The sequence below is a fragment of the Nicotiana tabacum genome, chromosome 24 (genome assembly GCF_000715075.1).
Source record: "Nicotiana tabacum cultivar K326 chromosome 24, ASM71507v2, whole genome shotgun sequence".
NCBI classification, from domain to species: domain Eukaryota; kingdom Viridiplantae; phylum Streptophyta; class Magnoliopsida; order Solanales; family Solanaceae; genus Nicotiana; species Nicotiana tabacum.
The window spans coordinates 16,194,019-16,220,490 of NC_134103.1; the positions used below are offsets into that span (position 1 = coordinate 16,194,019).

Sequence of the window (26,472 nt, forward strand, 5' to 3'; positions counted from 1 at the left end):
ACTGTCATCTCTAATAGTGACTTTATTGGCATCACTGTGCTGAACCGTATCCTTGAGGACAAACAGATAGGGGTCATCATACTAACGCTCATTGATACGATCATAGAGAGAAGACTGAGAAACCACACAAGCCAAAACTCTGCTCGACTCGGAAACATCCAATCTGACAAACTGGTTGACCAAGGACTGAACATCCAAGGCTAAAGGCCTCTCTGCTACTGGTAGATATGCTAAACTGCACAAACTCTTCGCCTTGCGACTCAAGGCATCGACCATCACATTGGCCTTCCCGGGATGATAGAGAATGGTGATGTCATAATCCTTAAGCAACTCTAACCATCTCCGCTACTGCAAGTTAAGATCCTTCTGTTTAAACAAATACTGTAAACTCTGGTGATCAGTGAAAATCTCACAAGGGACACCATACAAGTAGTGCCGCCAGATCTTCAAGGCATGAACAATAACTGCTAACTCCCGAGGTACCACCCCGTAGTGCCAACGTAAATATGCAAGACATGAGGATCTCTCGAGTAAACGCCTCGTAGTCCCAAATTAAATATGCAGTACAAGGGTATCTCCCGAGTAAACTCCTCGTAGTCCCAAAGTAAATATGCAATGCAGGGGGATCTCCCGAGGAACCGCCTCGTAGTCCTAAAGTAAATATGCAGTAGATTACCGAAGGAACAATGAATTTATGACAAGAAAACTTACAGTTAAAGTTTTTAATTTAAATCAAGGGAAGCAGGTAATTCATCTAATCATGTTGTACAAATTTGCAAGTAAGGGTTAAGGCACGTAGACATGCGGTACTAGGCTAAACATGATCACTACATATGCTAAGGTAACTCAATTAAAGAATTTAAAAGAAAACAACTCAGCAAGAACCAAAATTTCCACAATTAGCCCTTGTACGCACTCGTTACCTCGCGTACACGGCGCTCACATATCACAAAGTGTTACAACAATACCAAATCCTAAGGGAATTTTCCCACACAAAGTTAGACAAGTCACTTACCTCAAATCTTGCTCAATCAATTGATAAGGATGCCTTTCCCTCGATTTTCCGACTCTGAATGACCCAAATCTAGCCAAAAGCAATTACATAACATGAATACAACTACAAGAAACTAATTTAAATAATAAAACTACGACTTTAGCAAAGAATCGAAAATTCGGCCCAAAAAGTCTACCCGAGCTCACGTCTCGGAATCAGGTAAAAGTCACAAATTATGAATACCCATTCGATATCGAGTTCACCCATACCAAAATTACCAAAATCCGACATCATGTCGCCACTCAAATCCCCAAATTTAACTCTCCAAATCCCTAGCCTCAAACTCCCATATTCCACCTTCAACACATATAATCTAGGTGAGAAAATCAATGGGGAAACAAGATTATTGATTAAAAAAAATAAGCACAGGGGACTTACCTCAAGAAATCCCTCAAAAATGCTCTCAAGAATCACCCTAGACCGAGTTCAAAATGTCCAAAATGAAGAATGAAATAAACCCTCGAAATTGCCTCTTTTTTGCCCAGCGAAATCGCTTCTGCAAGTCCACAGCCGCATTTGCGGCTCCGCACCTGCGGAATTTCCATCGCAGGTGCGGTTCTAACTTAGTCCGGGCACGTCCGTTTCTACAGACCCAAACGCACATCTGCGCTTCTGCTTCTGCGACCAAGGTCTGCTTCTACGCACCCGCTCCTGCGGACCAAATCCTCTTCAGCGACCAACAGGCCTCTCAGGCCTTTCCGCTTATGCGCTCATTCCTCCGCATAAGTGACTCCGCTCCTGGGGTCTTCACGTCGCATTTGCAACCACTGGCCAAGTCCCCCAGCCCCGCACCTGTGCCCCATTTCTCGCACCTGCGAGCTCGCATTTGCGGTCAGCCTTGCGCAGATGCGATTACACCAGAACCAGCCCAATACAAGAAAATCTCGTAAGTTCAAAAATGATCCGTTAACCATCCGAAACTCACTCGAAGCCCCCGGGACCCCAACCAAATATACCGACTAGTCCTAAAACATCACACAAACTTAGTCGAGACTTTAAATCACATCAAAGAATGCTAAAAACATGAATTACACATCGATTCAAGCCTAATGAACTTCAAAGTTTCAAACTTCTACATCCGATGCCGAAACCTATCAAATCAAGTCCGATTGACCTCAAATTTTGCACACAAGTCATAATTGACATTACGGACCTATTCTAACTTCCGGAATCGGAATCCGACCTCGATATCAAAAAGTCCACTCCCAGTCAAACTTTCTAAAATTCATCAAATTTCCAACTTTCGCCAATTGACGCTAAAATGACCTACGAACCTCCGATTCAATATCCGAACACGCTCCTAAGAACAAAATTCTGCAGAGCTATTGGAACCGTCGAAACTTCATTAGGGAGTCATCTTCACACAGTTCAAACTACGGTCGATTTCTATGACTTAAACTTTTATTTTAAAGACTATGTGTCCCATTTCACACTGAAACCAAGACAAATCCTCTAGGCAAGTCACAAAACCCAAAAAGCAAATAGAGGGAACAGTAAATAGGGGTTCAGGGCCAATTTTTTCAAAACGACCGGCCGGGTCGTTACACAATGCAAGCATAATCCTGCTTGGACCGCAGACAAACACCTTCTAAAACTAGAGTTTCCTTGAATTATGCCACATTTTTTATGATATAGTTACTAAAGCAATGTCTAAGTTTATATTGGAATATCTTTTTGGAATATTTTTCAGATTCTTTTAAAAGTACATGAATGAGGGTGGGTTTGGGTTTGTTCACAGTAATCTAAAAATATAGCTTTTAATTAAATTTTAAAAAAAAAGTACTTACTAATATTTTTCAGAATTAAAGAGGAGAAATTAATGAGTTCATGGCTTATTTCATTAGGTGCTGGAATGTGTCTATTTGAGAATGATTTTATCATTTGAGTTCTTGTCTTAGCTTAATATTTCCATTTGATTTTCTTTGTTTATAGGTGTTTGGTTCTTTAGAAGTTGAAGGTGATAGAATCTAACTGAGAGGAGATGTCAGTGGTGCCTATTAGTTGGCTTATGGGTATTGATTTTTACAAAAGAGATGGTGTAGTAATTTTTTTCCAATAGAAATACTGATACATTGTTTATATGCGAGTAAGTTTCATATATTAGATATTTTTTAAAACATATTAAAATGATTAAGTCCAGCCAGACTGCTAAGCTTTTTATCTTTCCGTGTGTTTCACTTTAAAGTTTGAGAAATAAAGATACTTACTTGCATAAATTTTCTTTAATAAAGTTTACTTTTATAATAATTATATTTTTTTTTACAGGATACTTTTTAACGAAGCTTGGAGGAGTTCATTCAAAATAAGTCGATTGATGATAACTATGGAATACTTGTCACTAGTGATGTTAAAAGTCTCTAGTCTCATATAAACTCTCTCTTAGCATCTGGTGCATTTTTTGTGCCCCGTTCTCCAGCATCTGATGATAACTAAGGACTAGATTTTTTATTAGTTTGTCTTGGATGGTAGCTGGATGTTGAATATTGAATGCTGGATTTTTTGCATGTTGAATTTGGTATTTGAATGCTTAATTGTATTTAGTCTTGTATTGTTGGTTGTACTTTCTGTTTGGCAGGTGGTGTAGTTCTAAAAAAAATTTGGCCATGAAAATATTTTCCAGATTTCCCACGCATTTCCCACCGACTCCGTGGGAATTTTTTGCATATTTTTTCCAGAATTTTAATATTTTCCATTGATTTTCGTGGGAATGTTCATATGTTTATTTCCAGGTTACGAATATTTCCCGCTGCTTCCATGTGTAAAATAAAAAAAGATCTAAATTATTTTTAAAACATCCCACAGATTCGGTGGGAAACTTAAGAAAATTAAATTATTATATTATCTTACTGTTCCCACGACGTTCGTGGGAAAATACACTATGTGACCCCACCAAGTTCTCGTGAAGCTCTCAGTGGGAAACTCCCTGGGAATTACCCACGAATGTCTTAGGAAACTATTTTCCCACTCCATATTCCCATTGAGCGTCTCCCCTGGGAATGTCGTGGGAATATTGAAATTTCACATAGATTTTCCACCGATTCTTCCATGGGAAAAGTCTGTATTTTTAGTAGTGATTACATTCCACTGATGGGGACACAACCTTGGTTCCTTAATCAAATTAATAAATTTCCTTTACTAAATAGCTTCTCTTAATAATTCACAATTACAAAACTGATTAGCTAACGAAGTAGAACTACGGCCCAAGTTAAGTTTCGCACTACCCAAGTAATATCTTCACACCTATTCCCTGTGGGATTCGACCCCAACCTAGTTGGGCTATTATATTTGACATCGACCACCTTACACCATTTATATAGGTGTAATTTGAGCATATCAGTGGCATCTCACTGTTGTTGAATGTACAGAGTGATATGAGTGGCTATTGTGTTATTATCCGGGCAGAGAGATAAGGGTGGCTATTACATGGAGTGATTTAGGTGGCTATTATACGGAGTGATACGGGTGGTTATAGGAGAGATAAGGGTGGCTAATGATATTGTCAGGGCAGAATGATACGTGTGGCTATTATACGGAGTGATACGGGTGGCTATCGGATAGATAAGGGTGGCAAATATCAGGGATGATGTGTGATGGTTTGAAGACATTGTGTTGGTGAATTTCATGTGATGGTGTAATTTTCATTGTGTTTGTTATAAACTTTGCGTGACTTGTCTTGTTGTTTCGATGCGCTATTCAATGTCCTTGATATTATTGGTTGGCTTGGGCTGCAGTAGTACACCCGCACAAGCATACACTATAACATGCTACTTATACTAGCTCATGAGTACGAAACTTGACATTTATTGATCATGCTAATGTATTCTTGTATTATTTGTTTTCATGTTGTTATTGAGCCTATAATTATGTCGGGTGGATTGTGATTGTGAGCTTGTGATTATGCTTGGCAGATTGTGATTGTGAGCCTGTGATTATGCCTGGCGGATTGTGATTGTGTGCTTTTGATCATGCCGGGCGGATAGTGATTGTGAGCCTGCGACCACACCGGGCAGATTGCGACTGTGATCCTATGACTATCCCGGGCGGATTGTGATTTTGGCATGTGAGTTGTCCATGCGGTTGTGATTTTGAGATGCGGGCACGAGGTGCCGTGAGTATATGTTAACGGGTTGAAACCCGGGACTTGTGACTATGATATGAGGTATTACAAAGTGATTTCGTCATGAAACTTGTGTTAGACAGTTTGATTAACTGGTTATCCTTTATGTTACTTATTTGGTTTTAATGATGCATTCACAGTATTCTTATTGCTTTAATTCCTATAGCACATGTTGATTTTGTTTCCATTTACTGATTCTTGCTTTCCATTATTAGCTTTATACTGTTATCCTACACTAGTTATTTGTCTAGTGAGTGTCTTGACTGTACCTTGTCGCTACTACATCGAGGTTAGTCTTGATACTTACTGGGTACCGACCGTGATGTCCTCATACTACACTTTTGCACATTTTTGTGCAGAGCTAGGTATTGGAGATATCGGACACGAGCAAAGTTAGTTTGTTGATCGCAAGGATTCAAGGTAGAGCTGATGGGTTGCGCAGTCCCTTGGAGTCTTTTCCTTATATTGTACTGTCCGTTATCATTTGAACAATATTGTATTTCGATCCTTGAGATCATTCCATGTATTCAGCTATAGTTCGTGACTCTGTATTACCAGTCTTGGGAGGTTATTATGATTATTTCCGCGTATGCCTATTTCTGCTTTTGTTTCAGTACTTGTATTAAACTCGGTTTCCAAAAAAGAAACTGGCTTAAATTTCTATAGTAATCGGCTTACCTAGTCTTATAGACTAAGTGTCGTCACGACGCATGTGGTGGCTTTTTGGATCATAACAATATGTATGTGCTTCCTTTCCACTACTCCATTTTGTTGTGGAGTATATACATAGCTGATCTGATGAATTATACCATAGTCATCAAACAACTCTGTCATGTGTTTGTTAAAACATTTTGTTCCATTGTCAGTCCTAATCACTTTGACTCTAAATTGAAATTGTGTTTGTGTTACACCCTGTGCATCCCAAGGTGACGTAATGAATATGAGACTTGTTAATCATGATTTAAATGAGTTTAAAGTTATAATATGGCTATGTACGATGTTTGGATATAAAATATAAAGTTTGGGAAAAATAAGATTAAAGTTGCGAAAAAACCGACTAAGGATTTGCCTTGTAATGGAGCTTATTGAGCAATACATTTAGTGTATTATATGGAGTCTTTTTGGGACATATTATATACCAAATTTAATATCTACGAGTCTAGTTTCCAACTCATTAAACCGTTTATCGATACGACATTGGAGTAGAAAGATATCCACATTTTTGCGAGATTGCGCAAGTAGCTCGGTTGGGATCCACTTGAGACGACCACCGACCATATGTCTTTTAAAAGATGTTTCAGCCTTATTTCGGGTCATTTCTCACCCAAATTTAGTCCAAAATCTCTCCAAAACTCTCCCTAACATATCCCAAGATCCCAAGAACCAAACTCAAGGGAAATCAACTCAAATCATCATCAAAGGTGTTAAAGACTACAAGAGAATGCTTCTATGATGGTGTGGTGTGATTGAGGGCTATTGTGATCTAAGTTGAGATAGTGTTTCGAGTTTTAGCTGCTGTTCAAGGTATGTATAACATCTTCTTGATTGTTCCTAAGGTTAATATTGTGTTATTTGTGTTGTCTGAGTGAAAACCCACAAGATAGCACTTGAAAGAACATGGGATATGGTTGTCTTTTTGGCTAGACTGTTTTGTGGCTAAATATATGATTTGTTGTGGCTGGAAATTGTGAAAAATAATTAGATAATATTGTGGCTTCTGTTGTTAAGATTTTCTAGGTGTTAATTAAGTTGATTGAAGAAGAAAAGATGAAAATCAAATGATTGACAATAAAGATTAAGGTGCTAGACGTATGGGGCTATTTTGGAAGGCATTTTGTGGATGTTTTGAACTAGAAATAATATAGTACATATAAGTATGATGTTATAAATGTCGTAAAGTAATTTATTGAATAAGAGTTGGATTCAATTTATATCTTGTTATGAGTAAAAACGAGCTTGCCGCTCAATATGATTATTAAGATAATCGGACAAAACTCATATTGGATTATATTGTTGTTGTTGCTATTGTTGGTTATAGTTTTTGTTGTTGGGCTATTGATGACCCTTAGTAGTCTTTGGGACGTAATAAAAATAGGGGAGTTGCTGCCCTATTTTCCTTAAGCCATACGACTAGCCAAATAGGATGGTACGACATTATTTGTTAACGTCAATATCATTTCACTTGTTGTAGATGCAAGAAGTTGTGTTGAGCTTGGCTGAGTAATAAGAAAGAGATCATACATGTATGTTAAGGCTATCCCTTCTTTCCTTTTGGCATGATCCATATGATACAACGAAACGAGCAAGCACACCACTTTCACGAATGATTCTATTCCTAGGAGTACTAGGGTTACCTATGTTCTTGATTCCCCATATGTCCTACTATTATATCGTCCGTTCATGGGTCTCATGACATTCCGAGAGATCTTATTGACTTATTTCATTATGCACTGCATTCATTTATACATGTATATTGACCCATGACCAGACGATGTTATGTACGCGTATAGTATATGCATATGGGGTATGGGGGAAAGGTTATGGCGTTATATATGCACCACCACCTGATCAGCTGGTATATGTTTATGATTTCGCCCACAGAGGCTGAGATGATATGATTGGATGCCCTCAGGGGCTTGATGATGTTATGTTCGCATATACATATGCATGATATGACATTTATACGCATACTCATGACATTATAAATATTTTCATGTTTCACAGAGCTATTTAGACTTACAGATTGAGTTCTTTACTCCATGTTTCTTTCATGCCTTTTATATATTGATTTTTATGCCTTACATACTCGGTACATTATTTGTACTGACGCCCCTATTTCTTGGGGGCCTGCATTTCATGCCCGCAGGTGCAGGTAGACAGGCTGACGGTCCTCCTTCTTAGGATCCTAGCTCAGCGAGAGTTGGTGTGCTCCATTTGATCCAGAGCTGCTATTGGGTTTTGGTATGATACTTTTGTATACATATAAGGGTATGACGGGGCCTAGTCCCATCCTTTATACAGTTTTACACTCTATTAGAGGTCTGTAAACAGTCATCTATAGTTGGATAGTATGTGGCCTTGTCGGCTCGCCCTACTGTATTCCGCATGTATATGTATATATGTCTTTTAAGTATGTCTTCTCACGTATGTTATTCACATGATTCAGCAGTTTAGGGGCAGATGTTATGAATGTCCTTCACTTATTTTATGTTTATATCTTAGACGTATGCTTAGAGGTGTTCGGTAGGTAGAACTACGGGCACTCGTTAAAGTCCATCGGTTTGGATCGTGACAAAAGTGGTATCAGAGCAATTCCATCCTAGGGTTGTCTACAGACCGTGTATAGTAGAGTCTTGTTTATGAGTGTGTTGTGCACCACACTTATAAACAGGAGGCTGCAGGACATATAGGATGTTTCCCTCCCTTCTTATCTTAGATTGTGCGATATAAGAATTCATTTTCCTAACGTTATGTTATGTTTTCAGCAATGCCCAAGAAGGCTTCAGCCGCCCAGAAGGGCAAATCTGTGGATGATGAGACTACAAATCGAGTGCCACGAGTTAGTAGGGCTCGGGGAGAGTCACATAGTGAGACTCCATCTTAGACTTCACATACCCTGCCCTCTCCGGAGGAGATCCGAGGGGCACCAGCTCCAGATTCAGCCCTAGTACCCCCAGTTCCTCAGCCAGATGCACAGGGTCTGGAGATGAGAGATGTTATTCAGCTATTGACTCAATTAGTGGCCGCACAGGCTCGACGCCAGGAGGTAGGTATCGGTCATGCAGATAGGGCCATCAGTGTGAGGGTTCACGATTTCATTAATTTGGACCCTCTCGTATTCACTGGAGCAGATCCAAATGAGGACCCTCAGGTATTTATTGATAGGATGCAGAGAACTTTGAGGGTAATGCAGGCCACTACGACTGAGTCAGTTAAGCTAGCTTCCTATAGACTTCGGGATGTTGGAGTTAATTGGTACGAGTCTTGGGAGTTTTCCAGAGGTGAGGATGTCCCTCCAGCAGTATGGCAAGAGTTTATAGAGGCTTTTCTTCATCATTATTTGCCACCAAAGCTTAGACGGGCCAAAGTTGATAGGTTCTTGACCCTTCGGCAGGGTAATATGAGTGTTTGGGAGTACAACTTTCAGTTTGATTCTTTGGCTAGGTATGCTCCCACTATTGTAGCTAAAATGGAGGATCGGGTTCACCGGTTCGTGATGAGGTTAGAGCCGCACCTACTTAATGATTGTATGTCGGTCTCACTTCAGCCAAGCATAGATATTTCTCGTATTCAGGCATACGCTCAGGGTGCAGAGGAGCGTAAGCAGAAGCAGAGGGCCGATCGTGAGCATGATAGGGGCCAGAGTAAGAGAGCGAGATCTTCAGGTCCTTCTAGTGAGTTTTGAGGTGGTCAGCGACAGCAGTACCCGAGGTATCCAGCCCAGCCATCAGCTAGTGCACCCCCTCAGTTTGCCGGTATGAGATTTGATCTTTCCACATATTCAGGGCCTAGTCAGAGTTCTAGGGCCTCTAGTTCTCAGTATAGGGGTAAGTTAAGTCAGATGAGGCCACCCTTGCCATGATGTGCTCAGTGTGGTTAGTAGTATGTCGGGCAGTGCCTTGTAGGGTTGGGTATTTGTTATACTTGTGGTTATCCAGGCCACGTTATGAGAGATTGTCTGACGAAAGGTGGTGTAGGTATAGTTCTGTCAGCAAGATCTGTAGCCAGTTCGTCATCATCAGTACGCCCCCCCGGGCAAGGTTCACAAGCACCAACTGTCGTGGTAGAGGCAGAAGTGGAGCATCTAGCTCGAGCGGTCCTCAGAACCGTATTTATGCATTAACGGGTTGACAGGATCAAGAGTCATCACTTGATGTTGTTACAGGTATATTATCAGTCTCCTCATATGATGTATATGCATTGATTGATCCTGGTTCCACCTTATCGTAAGTTACTCTATTGGTTGCTAGTAAGTTTGGGATAGAACCTCAGTTGATTGAACCTTTTGAGGTGTCTACACCTGTTAGGGATCCAGTGATAGCTAGACGGGTATATAAAGACTGTATAGTAGTAGTTCATATTCGTTCTACAGTAGCAGACCTGATTGAGTTAGATATGGTGAATTTGATGTTATAATGGGTATGGATTGGTTGGATTCTTGTTATGCTAACGTTGATTGTAGATCAAAGATGGTTCAGTTCCAGTTTCCAGGGGAGCCAATTCTAGAGTGGAAAGGTAATACTGCATTGCCAAGAGGTAGGTTTATTTCCTATCTCAAGGCAAGGAAGATGATCAGAAAGGGCTATATTTATCACTTAGTTCGGGTACAGGATATGAAAGCAGAGTCACCGACCCTCCAGTCTATCCCGGTGGTTAATGAATTTCCCGATGTTTTTCCCGATAAGCTTCCAGGCCTTCCACCAGAGCGGTAGATTGAGTTTGCTATTGACACATTACCAGATACCCATCTGATATCTATCCATCCGTATAGAATGGCACCTGCAGAGCTGAGAGAGTTGAAAGAACAATTGAGGGATTTGCTTGAAAAGGGCTTTATCAGACCCAGTACATCACCGTGGCGAGCACCTGTGTTATTTTGTAAGAAAGAAAGATGGTTCCTTGCGGATGTGTATTGATTACAAGCAGTTGAATAAGGCGACGATCAAGAATAAGTACCCGCTCCCGAGCATTGATGATTTATTTGATCAGTTGCAGGGTGCCGGGTGTTTCTCGAAGATAGACTTAAGGTCTGGGTACCATCAGGTAAGGGTTAAAGAGAAAGATATTCCGAAGACAACATTCAGGACCAGATACATGCACTTTGAGTTTCGAGTTATGTCATTCGGGTTGACCAATGCCCCAGCAATATTCATGGACTTGATGAACCATGTGTTCAGACCATTTCTAGATCAGTTCGTGATTATATTTATAAATGATATTTTGGTTTACTCCCGTTCAGAGGCTGATCATGCAGATCATTTACGTACTGTACTTAGAGTTCTACAAGAAAGGAAGTTATATGCAAAATTCTCTAAATGTGAATTCTGGTTGAATTCTGTAGCCTTCCTTGGTCATATTATTTTAGGTGAGGGTATCCGAGTTGATACACAGAAGATTGAGGTAGTGAAGACTTGGCCTAGACCCACGACACCGACGGAGGTTCGGAGCTTCCTAGGTTTGGCAGGTTATTATAGGAGATTTATAGAGGGTTTTTCTTCTCTTTCAGCACCATTGACAAAGTTGACTCAGAAGGCAACTAAGTTTCAGTGGACTGATGCTTGTGAGCGGAGTTTCCAGGCATTGAAGGACATATTGACTTCAGCACCAATTTTGACACTTCCAGAAGGGACCAATGGTTATGCTATCTATTGTGATGCTTCGGGCGTTGGATTGTGTTGTGTATTGATGCAGCATGGTAAAGTCATCGCTTACGCTTCTAGATAACTAAGAAACCACGAGAAGACTTACCCGACCCACGATTTAGAGTTAGCCGCGGTGATTCATGCACTAAAGATGTGGAGGCACTATTTGTATGGCATTCATGTTGATATCTATATGGACCATAAGAGCCTTCAATATATATTCAAGAAAAAGGAATTGAATTTATGTCAGAGGCAATGGTTGGAGCAACTAAAAGACTATGATGCTGATATTTTACACCATCCAGGGAAGGCGAATGTAGAAGCTGTCGCCTTCAGCCGTAGATCTATGGGTAGCTTATCATATTTACAGCCAGAGAAGAGTGAGACAAGTTACGAGATTCATCAGCTAGCTAATCTTGGAGTTCGATTACTAGATTCAGGTGGTACCGGAGTTACTATTCAGGACACGACAACATCCTCTATAGTAACTGAAGTGAAGGAATGCCAGTATGAAGATCCTGTGCTAGCTCACTACAGAGATACAACCCCTCAAAAGGAGAAGACACCATCTGAGATTACAGGATATTGAGTCCTTATATATCGAGGTCGATTATGTGCTCCTAATGTGGCAGGGTTGTGCCAGCGGGTTATGGGAGAAACTCACTATTCTCGTTATTCTATTCATCCAGGAGCGACGAAGTTGTATCATGATATTAGGGGAATATACTGGTGGGATGGAATGAAGAAAGATATAGCAGGGTTTGTTGCTCAGTGCCCTAATTGTCAGCAGGTTAAGATTGAGCATTAGAAACTCGGTGGATTATTGTAGGCTATAGAGATTCTGACTTCGAAATAGGAAGTGATTAATATGGATTTCATCATAGGCTTACCTCGTACCCAGCGTAAGTTCGATTCTATATGGGTTATTGTTGATAGACTTACAAAATCAACCCATTTTCTACCTGTCAGGACTACGTATTCAGCAGAGGATTATGCAAGGCTTTACATTAAGGAGATAGCACGACTTCATGGTGTCCCTATATCTATTATCTCAGATAGAGGTGCTCAGTTTATAGCTAATTTCTGGAGGTCCTTCCAAAAAGGATTGGGGATTCAGGTAAGTCTTAGTACAACATTTCATCCTCAGACAGACAGTCAGGCTGAGCGTACTATTCAGACACTGGAGGATATGCTACGGGCTTGTGTGATGGACTTCAGGGGTAGCTGGGATGATCATCTTTCACTTATTGAGTTCGCATAAAATAATAGTTATCATTCCAACATTCAGATGGCTCCATACAAAGCTCTTTACAGACGGAAGTGTAGGTCTCCTATCAGATGGTTTGAGATTGGGGAAACCAAGTTAGTAGGACCAGAGTTGGTATAACATGCAGTTAAGAAGATTAAGCTTATAAGGGAAAGGATATTAGCATCTCAGAGTCGTCAGAAGTCCTATGCAGATAATTGATGATGAGACTTGGAGTTTCAGGTAGACGACTGGGTATTCCTAAAGCTATCATCGATGAAAGGCGTTATGAGATTCGGTAAGAAAGGAAAGCTTAGCCCTCGGTACATTGGACCTTATACGATTATACGCAGAGTAGGCCAAGTGGCATATGAGTTAGACTTTCCTTCCAACTTGGAGTTTGTACATTCAGTCTTTCATGTGTCTATGCTCCGTAAGTGTATTGGAGATCCCTCTAAAGTCATTCCAGTTGATGATGTTCAGGTTACAGAGCAACTATCATTTGAGGAAGCTCCCATTGCTATACTAGATAGACAAGTTCGGAGATTGAGAACTAAGGATGTAGCTTCGGTTAAAGTACTTGGGAGAAATAATAATGTGGAGGAGATGACTTGGGAAGCTGAAGAAGAAATGAAGACTAGGTATCCTCACTTTTTTCCGCTTCCAGGGGAGTATCGGACTAAGACATCACAGCCTTTAGCTACGTATATGATACTTGACTCTTATGTTAGTTATTGTTATTAGTCGTGTTAGGCCATTGGTGTTATTGATGATTATGGACCTATGTGGATTTGTATTGTTGGGTTTTCTGTGTGCCAAGTTGGATACAGAGGAGACTCTGCAAAATTTTCTATAGATTTCTGGGAGTTTAACATTCGAGGACGAATGTTTCTAAGGAGGGAAGATTGTTACACCTGTGCGTCCCAAGGTGACGTAATGAATATGAGACTTGTTAATCATGATTTAAATGAGTTTAAAGTCATAATATGGCTATATACGATATTTGGATAGAAAATATAAAGTTTGGGGAAAATAGGATTAAAGTTGCGGAAAAACCGACTAAGGATTTGCCTTGTAATGAAGCTTTTTGAGCAATAAATTTTGTGTTCTATATGGGGTCTTTTTGGGACATATTATATACCAAATTGAATATCTACGAGTCTAGTTTCCAACTCATTAAACCGTTCATCGATACGACATTGGAGTAGAAAGATATCCACATTTTTGAGAGATTGCGCAAGCAGCTCGGTTGGGATCCACTTGAGACGACCACCAACCTTACGTCTTTTAAAAGATGTTTCAGCCTCATTTCGGGTTATTTCTCACCCAAATTTAGTCCAAAAGCTCTCCAAAACCCTCCCTAACATATCCCAAGATCCCAAGAACCAAACTCAAGGGAAATCAACTCAAATCATCATCAAAGATGTTAAAGACTACACGAGAATGCTTCAATGATGTTGTGGTGTGATTGAGGGCTATTGTGAGCTAAGTTGAGATATGGTTTCGAGTTGTAGCTGCTGTCCAAGGTATGTATAACATCTTCTTGATTGTGCCTAAGGTTAATCTTATGTTGGTTGTGTTGTTTGAGTGAAAAACCATAAGATAGCACTTGAAAGAACATGGGATATGGTTGTCTTTTTGGTTGGACTATTTTGTGGCTAAATATATGGTTTGTGGTGGCTGGAAGTTGTGAGAAATAATTTGATAATGTTGTGGATTCTGTTGTTAAGCTTTTCTAGGTGTTAATTAAGTTGATTGAAGAAGAAAAGATGAAAAACAAGTGATTGACGATAAAAATTAAGGTGCTAGACGTATGGGGCTGTTTTGGAAGGCATGTTTTGGATGTTTTGAACTAGAAATAATATAGTAAATATAAGTATGATGTTATGAAGGTTGTAAATTAATTTATGGAATAAGATTTGGATTCAATTTATATCTTGTTATGAGTAAAAACGAGCTTGCCGCTCAATATGATTGTTAAGATAATCGGAGAAACTCATATTGGATTATATTGATGTTGTTGCTATTGTTGGTTATAGTTGTTGTTGTTGGGTTGTTGATGACCCTTAGTGGTCTTTTGGATGTATTAAAAATAGGGGAGTTTCTGCCCTATTTTTCGTAATCCATACGACTAGCCAAATACGATGGAACGGCATTATATGTTAACGACAATATCATTTCACTTGTTGTAGATGCAAGAAGTTGTGTTGAGCTTAGTTGAATAATAAGGAATAGATCATACAAGTATGTTAAGGCTATCCCTTCTTTACTTTTGGCATGATCCATATAATACAACGAAACGAGCAAGCACGCCACTTTCACGAATGATTCTATTCCTAGAAGTACTAGGGTTACCTATGTTCTTGATTCCCCATATGTCCTATTATCATATCGTCTGTTCATGGGTCTCATGATATTCCGAGAGATCTTATTGACTTATTTCATTATGTACTTCATTCATTTATACATGTATATTGACCCATGACCAGACGACATTATATACGCGTATAGTATATGTATATGGGGTATAGGGAAAGGTTATGGCGTTATATACGCACCACCACCTGATCAGCTGGTATACGTTTATGATTTCGCCCACAGAGGCTGAGATGATATGATTGGATGCCCTCAGGGGCTTGATGATGTTATGTTCGCATATACATATACATGATATGACATTTATACGCATACGCATGACATTATAAATATTTTCATGATTCACAGAGCTATTCAGACTTACAGATTGAGTTCTTTACTCCATGTTTCTTTCATGCCTTTTATATATTGATTTTTATGCCTTACATACTCGGTACATTATTTGTACTGACGCCCCTATTTCTTGGGGGCCTGCGTTTCATGCCCGCAGGTACAGGTAGACAGGCTGACGGACCTCCTTCTTAGGATCCTAGCTCAGCGAGAGTTGGTGTGCTCCATTTGATCCAGAGCTGCTATTGGGTTTTGGTACGATACTTTTGTATACATTTAAGGGTATGACGGGTCCCAATCCCGTCCTTTATATAGTTTTACACTCTATTAGAGGTCTGTAGACAGTCATCTATAGTTGGATAGTATGTGGCCTTATCGACTCGCCCTACTGTATTCCGCATATATATGTATATATCTCTTTTGAGTATGTCTCCTCACGTATGTTATTCACATGATTCAGTAGTTTAGGGGCAAATGTTATGCATGACCTACACTTATTTCATATTTATATTTTAGACGTATGCTTAGGGGTATTCGGTAGGTAGAACTCGGGCACTCGTCAAAGTCTATCAGTTTGGGTCATGACAGTTTGCAACATAGAAAATAACTTTTTTAGCACCATAACAATATCACTTTTAAATTAAAGTAAGTGTATCCAAGTATATCTTGTATTATCATCAATAATTGTCAAAAAAAAATGTTTCCTATCATGAGTGGGGTACTTATATGGTCCCCAAACATCCAAATGCAAGAGAGAAAGAGGATTCTCATATCTAGTTAAACTTCTAGGAAACACCAATCTACTTTGCTTAGCAAGAGGGCATACAGGGCAGTCATTATTCATTGTTATATCTACAACTTTATTATGAAATAGATCCATATTCTTCATAGTACTAACTGAGGCATGGCCTAGTCTTCTGTACCAAAGGGATCCATCCTCCTCGTTACTTTTTATGGTTGTAGTTGATGCAAACTATTTTATTCCTCTGGCAAACTTGTACAAATCTTCTTTGAATCATTTCTTCAATATGTACAGACCACCCTTCTCTCCACCAATCTCCCTCATCTTGCCATGGTAGAGATCCTGAAATAAGCAGAAGTCAGGAAAGAAATTCACTGAGCATGACAGTTGCCTAGATAGCTTAGAAACTGATAAAAGATTGAATTTGAACTCAGGCACAAACAGGACATCATCCAATTCCACTTTATCAAGAATGATTATCTTTCCAATATGTGAAACATTAGCCTTTCCTCCTGTAGGTAAGTGAACATGATCATTGCTACATACACTTACTTTGTCCTTGGCCTCTAATACATCTAGATCACCAGCAATGTGATGTGTAGCTCCAGAGTCAATTATCCATTCTGTACAAGGAAAGTTTGCCATTAAAGAGGTAGCAATACCTGCTATGTTAGCTTGGTATCCAGGAGTTTCCTTGTTTAGCATGCTCAAAATTTTCCTGTACTGATCTTCAGTGAAGTATGGCCCTGCCTTCAATCCATCACTATTGGCTTTCCCTTCATCTTGTTGTGTTGGCTTATTATTTTTCAGAACCTCCAGTTACTATGTTAGCCGCATATGATCTCTTATTTTTGAAGTTAGTTGGGTAACCAACAAGCATGTAGTAGTTCTCCTTTGAATGGCCAGGTTTGTTGCAGTATTCACATTTCACAAAAGGCTTCTTTCCTTTGTACTTTTGTCCTCTATTGTTCTGCATTCCTAATTGTCCTCTACCTGCTTGCATAGCAACAGGATCTCCTCTATTTCCTTTAGTTGAATTTGAATTTTGGCTTTCATCCTCAATGATTATAGCATAAGCTTGATTCAGTGTTGGCTCTGTAGTTTTCATCAAGATCTGTCGCCTTGCTTGGTCATAGGTCTCATTGAGTCCACTCAGAAATCGAAAAATTCTCACACGATTCACCTTGTCGAACTTTTCTCTCAGATCCTCCCAAACCAAATGCGCATTAGATGCATATATAATGCCACTAAGTAAATCCGTAGACACTGTGTTTATGATCCACGAAAGCACAATTGCATTACATGTTTCCTAGTCCTCATGTAATTCAAACTTGAATGAGTCCTTTTTGCATGTCCCGAGCACAAACCCTAGCTTTCTCTTAGCTTGCAATGCAATTCGCATCGATCGGCGCCATAATCCATAATTCTCTGATCCAATAAGTTTTACGGGAATCAAAATTGAACTAGGAGTGTCTGAGGGATGAACAAACAAAGGATGTGTGTGGTCAGTTTTCTCAGCCGCCATTGACGTCTGCCAATTGAAGCTTCGTGAAGAAGACGATGATCAAATCGTGGTAAATTGAACCAAATCTGCGGAATTTCAGCTCTTCACCGCCCTGATACCATGTGAGCTTGATGAATCTGAGTTTATCTCTCAGATTCAACCATGCATTCACCGGTGGAATTCAATCTGGGTAAGAGCTTGAGAGAATTGGAGAGATGTAGAGATGAGAGAAAATGAATATATATTGAACAAATGTAATTACACGTGTATATGTACTACTAACTTAACTGTGGTTCTAACAACTTAACCATGGTCAATTGGGACCCACTAACTACCTTAACTAACTAGAGACTAACTTAACTACTTAACCACCTATTAACAGCCTATTCTTCACAATTAGAAGTTATAATAATCAATAGTGTAGATTGAGCATTGAATTCCAACGATGTGTAGTTGTATATTATCCATACATACTTTCAACATATTAGGTTAATTTTTTATAACAAACATGTCATAACAAACAGAGGAGGAGGGAGACTATTGTTGACGAGTTCGACGAACCCAGTAATTTTTACTCATACCCTATTTTTGTATTAGAATCTTTTTTAAATATGTATAAATGTTTAACTGCGAACCCAGTAACAAAACGAACTATGAATTCGATATCAAGTGTAGAACAAATAAACTTCAAATTCTTATTTCGCCTCTGATAACAAATAGGGTGGATCTAATAAATAAGCTATGAGTTCATTTGAAAGCAGTAGCTGCTGAAAACTCATTTGATAAGTACAAATATAGATCTCAAACAAAATTAGATAAAATGAGAAAGACATTCAAATCCGAACACACAATGTTAAATTCTGAATCCGCTTATTATATCAAAATCCATTAAGCAGTTTTGATCACTCTTTTTTTTCTCATTTCATGTTTATCATTGTTCATCAAATGAAGCTTCAAAAGAACTTGTAAAGTCTTAATTCTTCTTGTTTTTGTTTTTTGATTGAGGACTCGTTAGTACTGCTGGTATATGTAAAGCTTCAACAGAAAAAAGATTAAGAGTTAATTTGACAGATTGCCCAATAATAATCTTTGACTCACTAACTTTCCATTTCACTTCCCAGTCCATATAAGTTACAGTAATTATGAATTTACAAGAAGCACATTATGTAAATTTTTGTAATTAAGCCAAAAGCCAAAAATCTTTTTGTCTTTTGGTGGTGATTAAGTATCCCCCAAGTTTCTTGCTTTTTCTCCTCACTGCAATTGCCATGCAACTAGCATTCTGAATACAGTACTCCACCACCCCACCGCCGCCGCCGCCGACCGTCACCCGACCGCCGGCCCACATCATAATCAACCGCCATGTCATGGACTTTTTCTTCTGCCCTAAGACTAGAAGTGACACTTCTTGTTTCTTGGCCTCTTCTACTATTACAGGACCTTTCTCTTTCCCTTGTGCCACTGCCACTTCCACTTGAACCTGTTCAATAGAGAAAGTTAAAATAAAATAATTAACATATGCACAATGATCATGTAAAATTTATTTATACTATTAATGTAATTTAATTTGTTATTCATGCTAAAGAATTAACATATGTACAATGGCCGTGTAAAATTTATTTATGCTATTAGTACAATTTAACTTGTTATTATCAGCTTTATTTTTAAGCTAACAAGTTTCATTTATCACGACAGTTGCCAGCTTTAAGTTCTATATATTCACTGTGTGAAAAATATTTAATGTAATTCCAATTATTGTAATTACATATATATAGCTCCATTTAATTATTATTTATTTATAACTTATAACAAATGATACTAAGTAACTTGTAAGAACATGTTAAATTATGCTTGTTGTGCAAAAATAAATTACATTATCAATGCATATATAGCTTAGATCCTAAATACGTTTAGGCGACTTGATTGTATAAAAATCAATATGCATAAGTTAAATGCTAAAAAAAAATTATGTATACCCGCTAAAAAAAAAGTAAACATTGAATCTGGACGGTTATTTGGGGTAATAATTAGCTAACAAGTTTCATTTATCACGGCAGTTGTTAGCTTTAAGTTTTATACATTGAGTGTGTGAAAAATATTTACACAATCAAGTAATTCTAATTAAAAGTTAATTATATATATAGCTCCATTTAATAAATATTTATTGATAATCTATAATAAGTGATATTAACTTGTTAAAATATATTAAATTATGCTCATTGTGCAAAAGTAAATTACATTATCACGGCATATATAGTTTAGATGCTAAATATTTTTAGCCGACTTGATTGTATAAAAATCAATATGCATAAGTTAAATTCTGAAGGAAAAAAAAAGAATAAGAATAAGAAGATGATGATGATAAGAATATTATCTGATTAAAAGCATAATTTCTATTTAAAACTGGAAATTGATGAGACGACATACCTCAGGTCTTTTCAGCTTGCAAGTATTCTTCATGGTAACAAGAAACTCAAAAATTCTTGGATTTATTTCCTTTTTAGAATCTTCATCTGAAAAAAAAAAAAGGAACCAAAGTATGAGAATTCCCTTATGTATTAGCTAGCTCCATGTATAAAAAATTACTACAAAAAAAAAAAAAAAAAAAAAACAAGAATGATAACAAGAAGGGAAAAAAAGGTAAACCTTGTTTAGAAGAAAACTTCGTAAAATAGAGAAGAACAAGTAAATCATGGCTCTGAACAGTATGAGTTAATGTCCATTGCAATGCATTCTTTGATTCAAGGCTAGAATCAACCACAATCATGATTTTCCGGCCAATTATCGGTGTCGATTTCGCGATATCACGGGTGTTTTTTTCCTCAGCCATGGCTGATGAAGTATCCTTTTTCTCTTCATGATCATCACATTCAACTTTCTTAGCTAAATTCTCGTTGTTTTTGGCTTGTATAGGTGGTGAACGAATTTGAACATGAGGCCTAATTCTGTTTAGGCAAAAACTTGGCATTCTAGCTCCAGTTCTACCCATCTTTTTCTGAACTAATGTGATGAAATTAGTTCAAGGATCGATACTTATAATAAGAGAGAAAAAAGAATGTGATAATAATCATGAGGTAGTTGGACGAAGAAATGAGTGCTAAAAAAAAATACTCCACCCGTCTCATTAATTTTTGTAAACGTGCTTGATAGAAGAAACCACCTCTCTCGCAGAATTACAGGGTAAATTTGCGTACAATAGACCCTTTTAGTCCGGTTCTTTCCCAGACCCCGCGCATAGCGGGAGTTTAGTGCACCGGACTGCCCTTTTTTGATTGATCGAGTCCAGAACTTAACAAAGAAATAAAAGTTTTTGAAACTTATCGTGATCTAAAAGATGCAATAAATATTTTTTGTAGCTATGTTTGAGGGAGGGTTTTGTTTTATATATAATTCTTACTCAGCAAATAAAGAAAGTTTACTTACAAGAAACTGAGAAATTTAAAGTTAAATTATTATTCTTAAGACAGGCCAAAAAAGAAAGTATTTCATAGGATAAAAAGATAAGTAATAGGAGTAATTAAAGTATGGTCTCTCTCTTTTATATTTTGTTGCAATGACTAAGCCAGCTTCTAGTATGATGAGATTGGGCCATGACAAACTTTTTTATCTTAGCTAAATTCTCATTGTTTTTGGCTTGTATAGGTGGTGAACCAATTTGAACATGAGGCTTAATTCTATTTAGGCAAAAACTTGGCATTCTAGCTCCAGTTCTTCCCATCTTTTTCTGAACTAAAGTGATGAAATTAGTTCAAGGGTCGATACTTATAATATGAGAGAAAAAGAATGTGATAGTAATCATGAGGTTGTTGGAAGAAGAAATGAGTGCTAAAAAAAAAAATGCTCCACCCGTCTCATTAATTGTTGTAAAGGTGTTTGGGGGAAGAAACAACCTCTAGCATAAATGTAGGGTAAGACGGCGTACAATAGACCATTGTGGTCCGATCCTTACCCGAACTCCGGGCATAGCGAAAGTTTAATGCACCGAACTGTCTTTTTTTGTTTGATCGAATCCAAAACTTAACAAAGAAATAAAAACTTTTGAAACTTAATCGTGATCTAAAAGATGCAATAGATATTTTTTTTAGCTATGTTTGAGCCTTTTTTGAGGGTTTTGTTTTATACATTTCTTATTCGGCAAATAAAGAAAGTTTACCTACCATAAATAGAGAAATTTAAAGTTAAATTATCTTTAAATATAAAAAAAAATATCATTATTAAGACATACTAAAAAAGAAAGTTATTAGTAATTAAAGTATGGTCTTTCTCTTTTATATATTTTATTATTGCAATGACTAAGCCAGCTTCTAGTATGATGAGACATTGGGCCATAAAAAACTTTTTTATGTTATGCTGTGCACCTTTTTTTCCTTCTTTTCTGATATAATCATTTTATCAACTTTGTTACCTTTAATTTGTTCCTTAGAGGGACTGTGGGACTGGTTTAGAACGTGAGTGTCATGAAGATGTAGGACCTTTTCTTCATCCTTAGGATTATTAAGTGTAACAGCTGCTAATACTTTATTGGCTACTTTGCCTTGCATCTATGCCTGTAAAATGGGCCGGGTTGATCCGTATCCGGCCCGGCCCAGCCCGGACAAGTAGTTAGGGGGCCGGGTGGGCTAGGTCCCGGACCCGTTAAGCCCGGTATTGAAAAACCTGTAACCGCCCCGGATTAAAAACCGACCGATCAACTTTTTTTCCAATCCGGCCCGGCCCGACCCACCCGTTAAACACCCTTACTTGCATCTCTTATGGATTAGTTAGGAATTAGGATGCTTTATATTCCCCCCCCCCCTTTTTTAACCATTCGGTATTCGAAACCTACGACTCCTACTAATTTGGATTTAGTCTAGGTAGGCTCACTGGTGTAAATCCTTGCTTCTAAGATGTCATCGGGACTCAAATTTAAGACTTTTGATTAAAGGTGAAAAGATCACGAATAATCCCCGTACCAATTGGTGGTACGTTTAGATTTTTCTTTCCTTTACTTTTATGGTGCAATGATAGAATGATCTATCATGATTTTTCATTTTTACAATCCAACTATATATTTATTGATTGTGGATTTATTTTACACTATCAGTATATATAATTTAATCTACTATATTTAGCATGTCAATTTTTTCCAAGTTGTCGACCAATACCAATTACATATGATTGGTTACTTGCAATTACCTTATAAGTGATATATTTCTATTTCATTCTCTCTCATTCTTCTAGTTCTAATTGTAAATGCTCTTCTTCCAATAGGTGTTATTTTTTGCCTTGACGACGTTGTGAAAGCTTCTAGTCCTTGAGTATAAGTACTCCTATCCGCTCTTGGGTTGATAAGTCCTATTGAGTTAGTTACACATGAATACAGTCTTCTCGGGGTCGGGGTGCCTTTACGTATCGAGATTTTTCGTGAATAGCTGGGAGGAAAGAAAAGGCGGTAAATAATAATGAGAAAGGGTGCCGCATCTGGACGGGTAGAATGGATGAGCGAAAAAAGTCCATACACTAATGGAGATTGGAGTGGGGAATAACTCTTGTCTCATGTAAGACAACTAAAATTATATAGTAATTATTTAAATTGTCAGTGCATAGAATTTAACCTCATATAATATACGGAAGCATCATTTAATATTAATTTTAAATATGCTTGATGACAGCGTTATAAGCTGAATGACCCAACTCTGCAATTCAAGAACATTTTTAAAATCTTGTCGGCAATTCAAGATTTATATGTTTTTGAACTATTTTTACTTCAGTATAACACTATAACTACACAATCCCATGGATGTCATTTGGCACTAATCATATACTTTTAACGGATACTGAGTTCCCATAAAAAAAAAATTAAAAGGCGCGTATTTATAAATCATTTCTTTCTAGCGCATGGTTTGTATGATAAATAATTAGGCCAGCTTTTGTGAATCCTTATCTGCTATATTTGGTGTTTCTTTTATGGAAATTCTGGGTGATATGAAAAGAGGGGTGGGGGTTATATATATAAGGGGAGACAAAAGAACAATAAAAGGACATGGACATCAGTATCCTTTACTTAGATTCTAAGTCACTATACCAGGTGTCCTACATATATATTCATTTATTTATCATCTTGTAGTAATTTAAAAAAAAATTATAGTATGAACTATGAAGAGCCTCTGGCTTTAGTTTTGAGTCAAAATTATTATGTATATCTTGTAGTTGTCACAGCCAAACCCATTGTATGTAGTAATTTACACATTTTTGTTTCTTGGCTTATGCCACATCTAATCCAATAGAGCAAATAGCATGTGCTCGTGCTCAGTCTCATGTCGCATTTTATGTTACTCTCTTTGCTTATGGTGTCATATATATATATGCACCATTTCATCAAAAGGTTTATGGTATAGGAAGTTTTTAACGTGTTGTCATTGCTCCTCCCTCTAGTGGAGCTAGCACTTTTCATTAAGGTGATCAGTCAAACTATAAAGAAAAAAACCCACAAAAAAATAAAGGCCAACAATATAATATAATATATATATATATATATATATATATATATATATATATATATATATATATATATATATACATAAAAAAATTACCTAGCTATACAATGTTAATTTTTTTTATGAAGGAGTATAAAATGAATCATATAGTTTAGGCACAAATATATACTTTCTATATGTACACATATATCCCCTCTCTCTCTCTCTCTCTCTCTCTCTCTCTCTATATATATATATATATATATATATATAAAATACACTTATCTTGAATTGGGAAACTTCTGCTCAGTCAACCAATATATGGAGGGGGGTGTTATAGGCAATTGGGACTTTGAAGAAACCCCAATCAAAGGAATTAACCCCAATCTATGCATGTGATGGCCCAATATTCTTGCCAGTATATTTTAGTCCCCAATCTTAATGAAGTCGTCTAGTTTAGGGACTAATATATACTGGCAATTTTTGAAAGACAAAATGGAATTTCCAGCCCTAAAACTGTTTATTTTGGGCCAAGGATCCACTCAAATTTCAAGCCTAACATCCATTAGTTAGTTTTCTTGATCCGATTATCGGGCCATTTTTGTGGTGGGTTGCAGTTTAGCCCAATTAGGCTGTCTCTTTTGGCCCATGCCTGAAATGTTACCCTAAGCCGTTGGGATTTGGGAACTTTACATAACTGTCACAATTTAAAAGAAATATAATAAATTCGTAGCATGAAATCCAATATTACAGTTGTGGCAGAAAAATATTTATATTTGTAGCACACAGTTCCATTAAAATAGGAATATTAATTATTAATCTCTAAACATAAGCAATTTGAATGAAAAATCAATAATTCTTTATACAAAAATCATGCCTTTTTTTCTCTTTATCTATTAGCTTTCCTTCTTTTTCTTCATATTCTTAATTTTATTTTCTGCCGAAGCCAATATATTTTTTAAATTTTTTTCATTCGTTTTCTTTTTAATTATCTTTCTTAAGTTTTTCTCTTCCTTCTTTCTTCCTTTCTTAACATAAAGATTTTACTTCGATAATAATATACGTTAATATATACAAAATAAATATACATTGAATTAAAGAATATAAAATATACAAAAAAATATATATAAAAATACATCTTCAATTAAGATGACACTTAGACATGTGAAATATACATAAAATAATATATCTTAAATTTAATTAAGATGGCATATAAATATACAAAAAACATATATATATAAATATGAATTTGAATTAAAATGGCACTTGACATATAAAATATATTTGAAATATACATCAAAAATACATCTTAAAAATAAGATGGCACTTCACAAATAAATATACAAAAATTATATACATAAAAATACATTTTGAATTAAAGTGATACTTGATATACAACGTATAAAAGACGTATAAATCAATATATCTTGAATCTAGGTGACATTCACATATGCATCAGATTTTAAAAAATGAAATGAAGAAGATGAATGTTGGGCTTAATTTTTATAATATGCTAATAATAAAAAAAGAAGTGCTCTTTATGGAATAAACAATAAATGATGCTATTTTTTAAAATAATAGTTAAAAAGGATCAAGTGTGTAAATAACTCCTTGGGATTTTAGCATGGTGTGACAACGTACCCACATAATTAGCAAAAATAGCTCTAGTTATAGATATTGGCTCCAAATGGCCAATAATTGTATATCACAACAATAATGTGCATATCACAACCTTTTCTTCTTCCTTGTGTATATTAAAGTTTTATTTTTCTTCTTTGTATGTATATATATATATATATATATATATATATATATATAGTTATTTAACATTTATTGTTGCCTTTTTATCAATGTATATCACAATAAAAATAATTATACTATTTTCATATCGCGGTGTAACATCAAATGTATATCGAAAATTTATTTTTATTCATGTATATCAAAATTTTATTTACTCCTATAATTATATTTATTATTTTTATATTTTAAAAGTTGCTCTAAACTTGTTATATCAAAAAATTATTTTCCTTCTTTGATCAATAAAAAATTTAGAGTAAGTTTATTCAGAATGAAGTTTACTCTCTTAAAATTAGTAAGGACTATTTGATTCCATATTAACCTTTTATTGCCTTATCTAACAATGTATATCATGATATACAACATGATATACACACGGGTACACATGATGATATACATAGATATACACTACCTCAAACACATATTTGCTTTTTAACAATTAAAAAAAGAATAGGGAAGAAGAATAAGGAAAAAAAAAATGGAGTATGC

The 26,472-nt window shown here is 36.8% G+C and overlaps 1 protein-coding gene across 1 annotated transcript; it reads right to left on the bottom strand.

The window, feature by feature from the left end:
- Nucleotides 1–18,790: 18,790 nt before the first annotated feature.
- On the bottom strand, nucleotides 18,791–20,802 carry LOC107761267 (uncharacterized). Its single transcript, XM_016579475.2, has 3 exons — nucleotides 20,378–20,802; nucleotides 20,159–20,244; nucleotides 18,791–19,211 (listed from the first exon to the last, which is right to left on the bottom strand). The coding sequence occupies exons 1-3, from the start codon at nucleotides 20,718–20,720 to the stop codon at nucleotides 18,912–18,914; spliced, it is 729 nt and encodes a 242-aa protein (XP_016434961.1). The 5' UTR covers nucleotides 20,721–20,802; the 3' UTR covers nucleotides 18,791–18,911.
- Nucleotides 20,803–26,472: the final 5,670 nt, after the last annotated feature.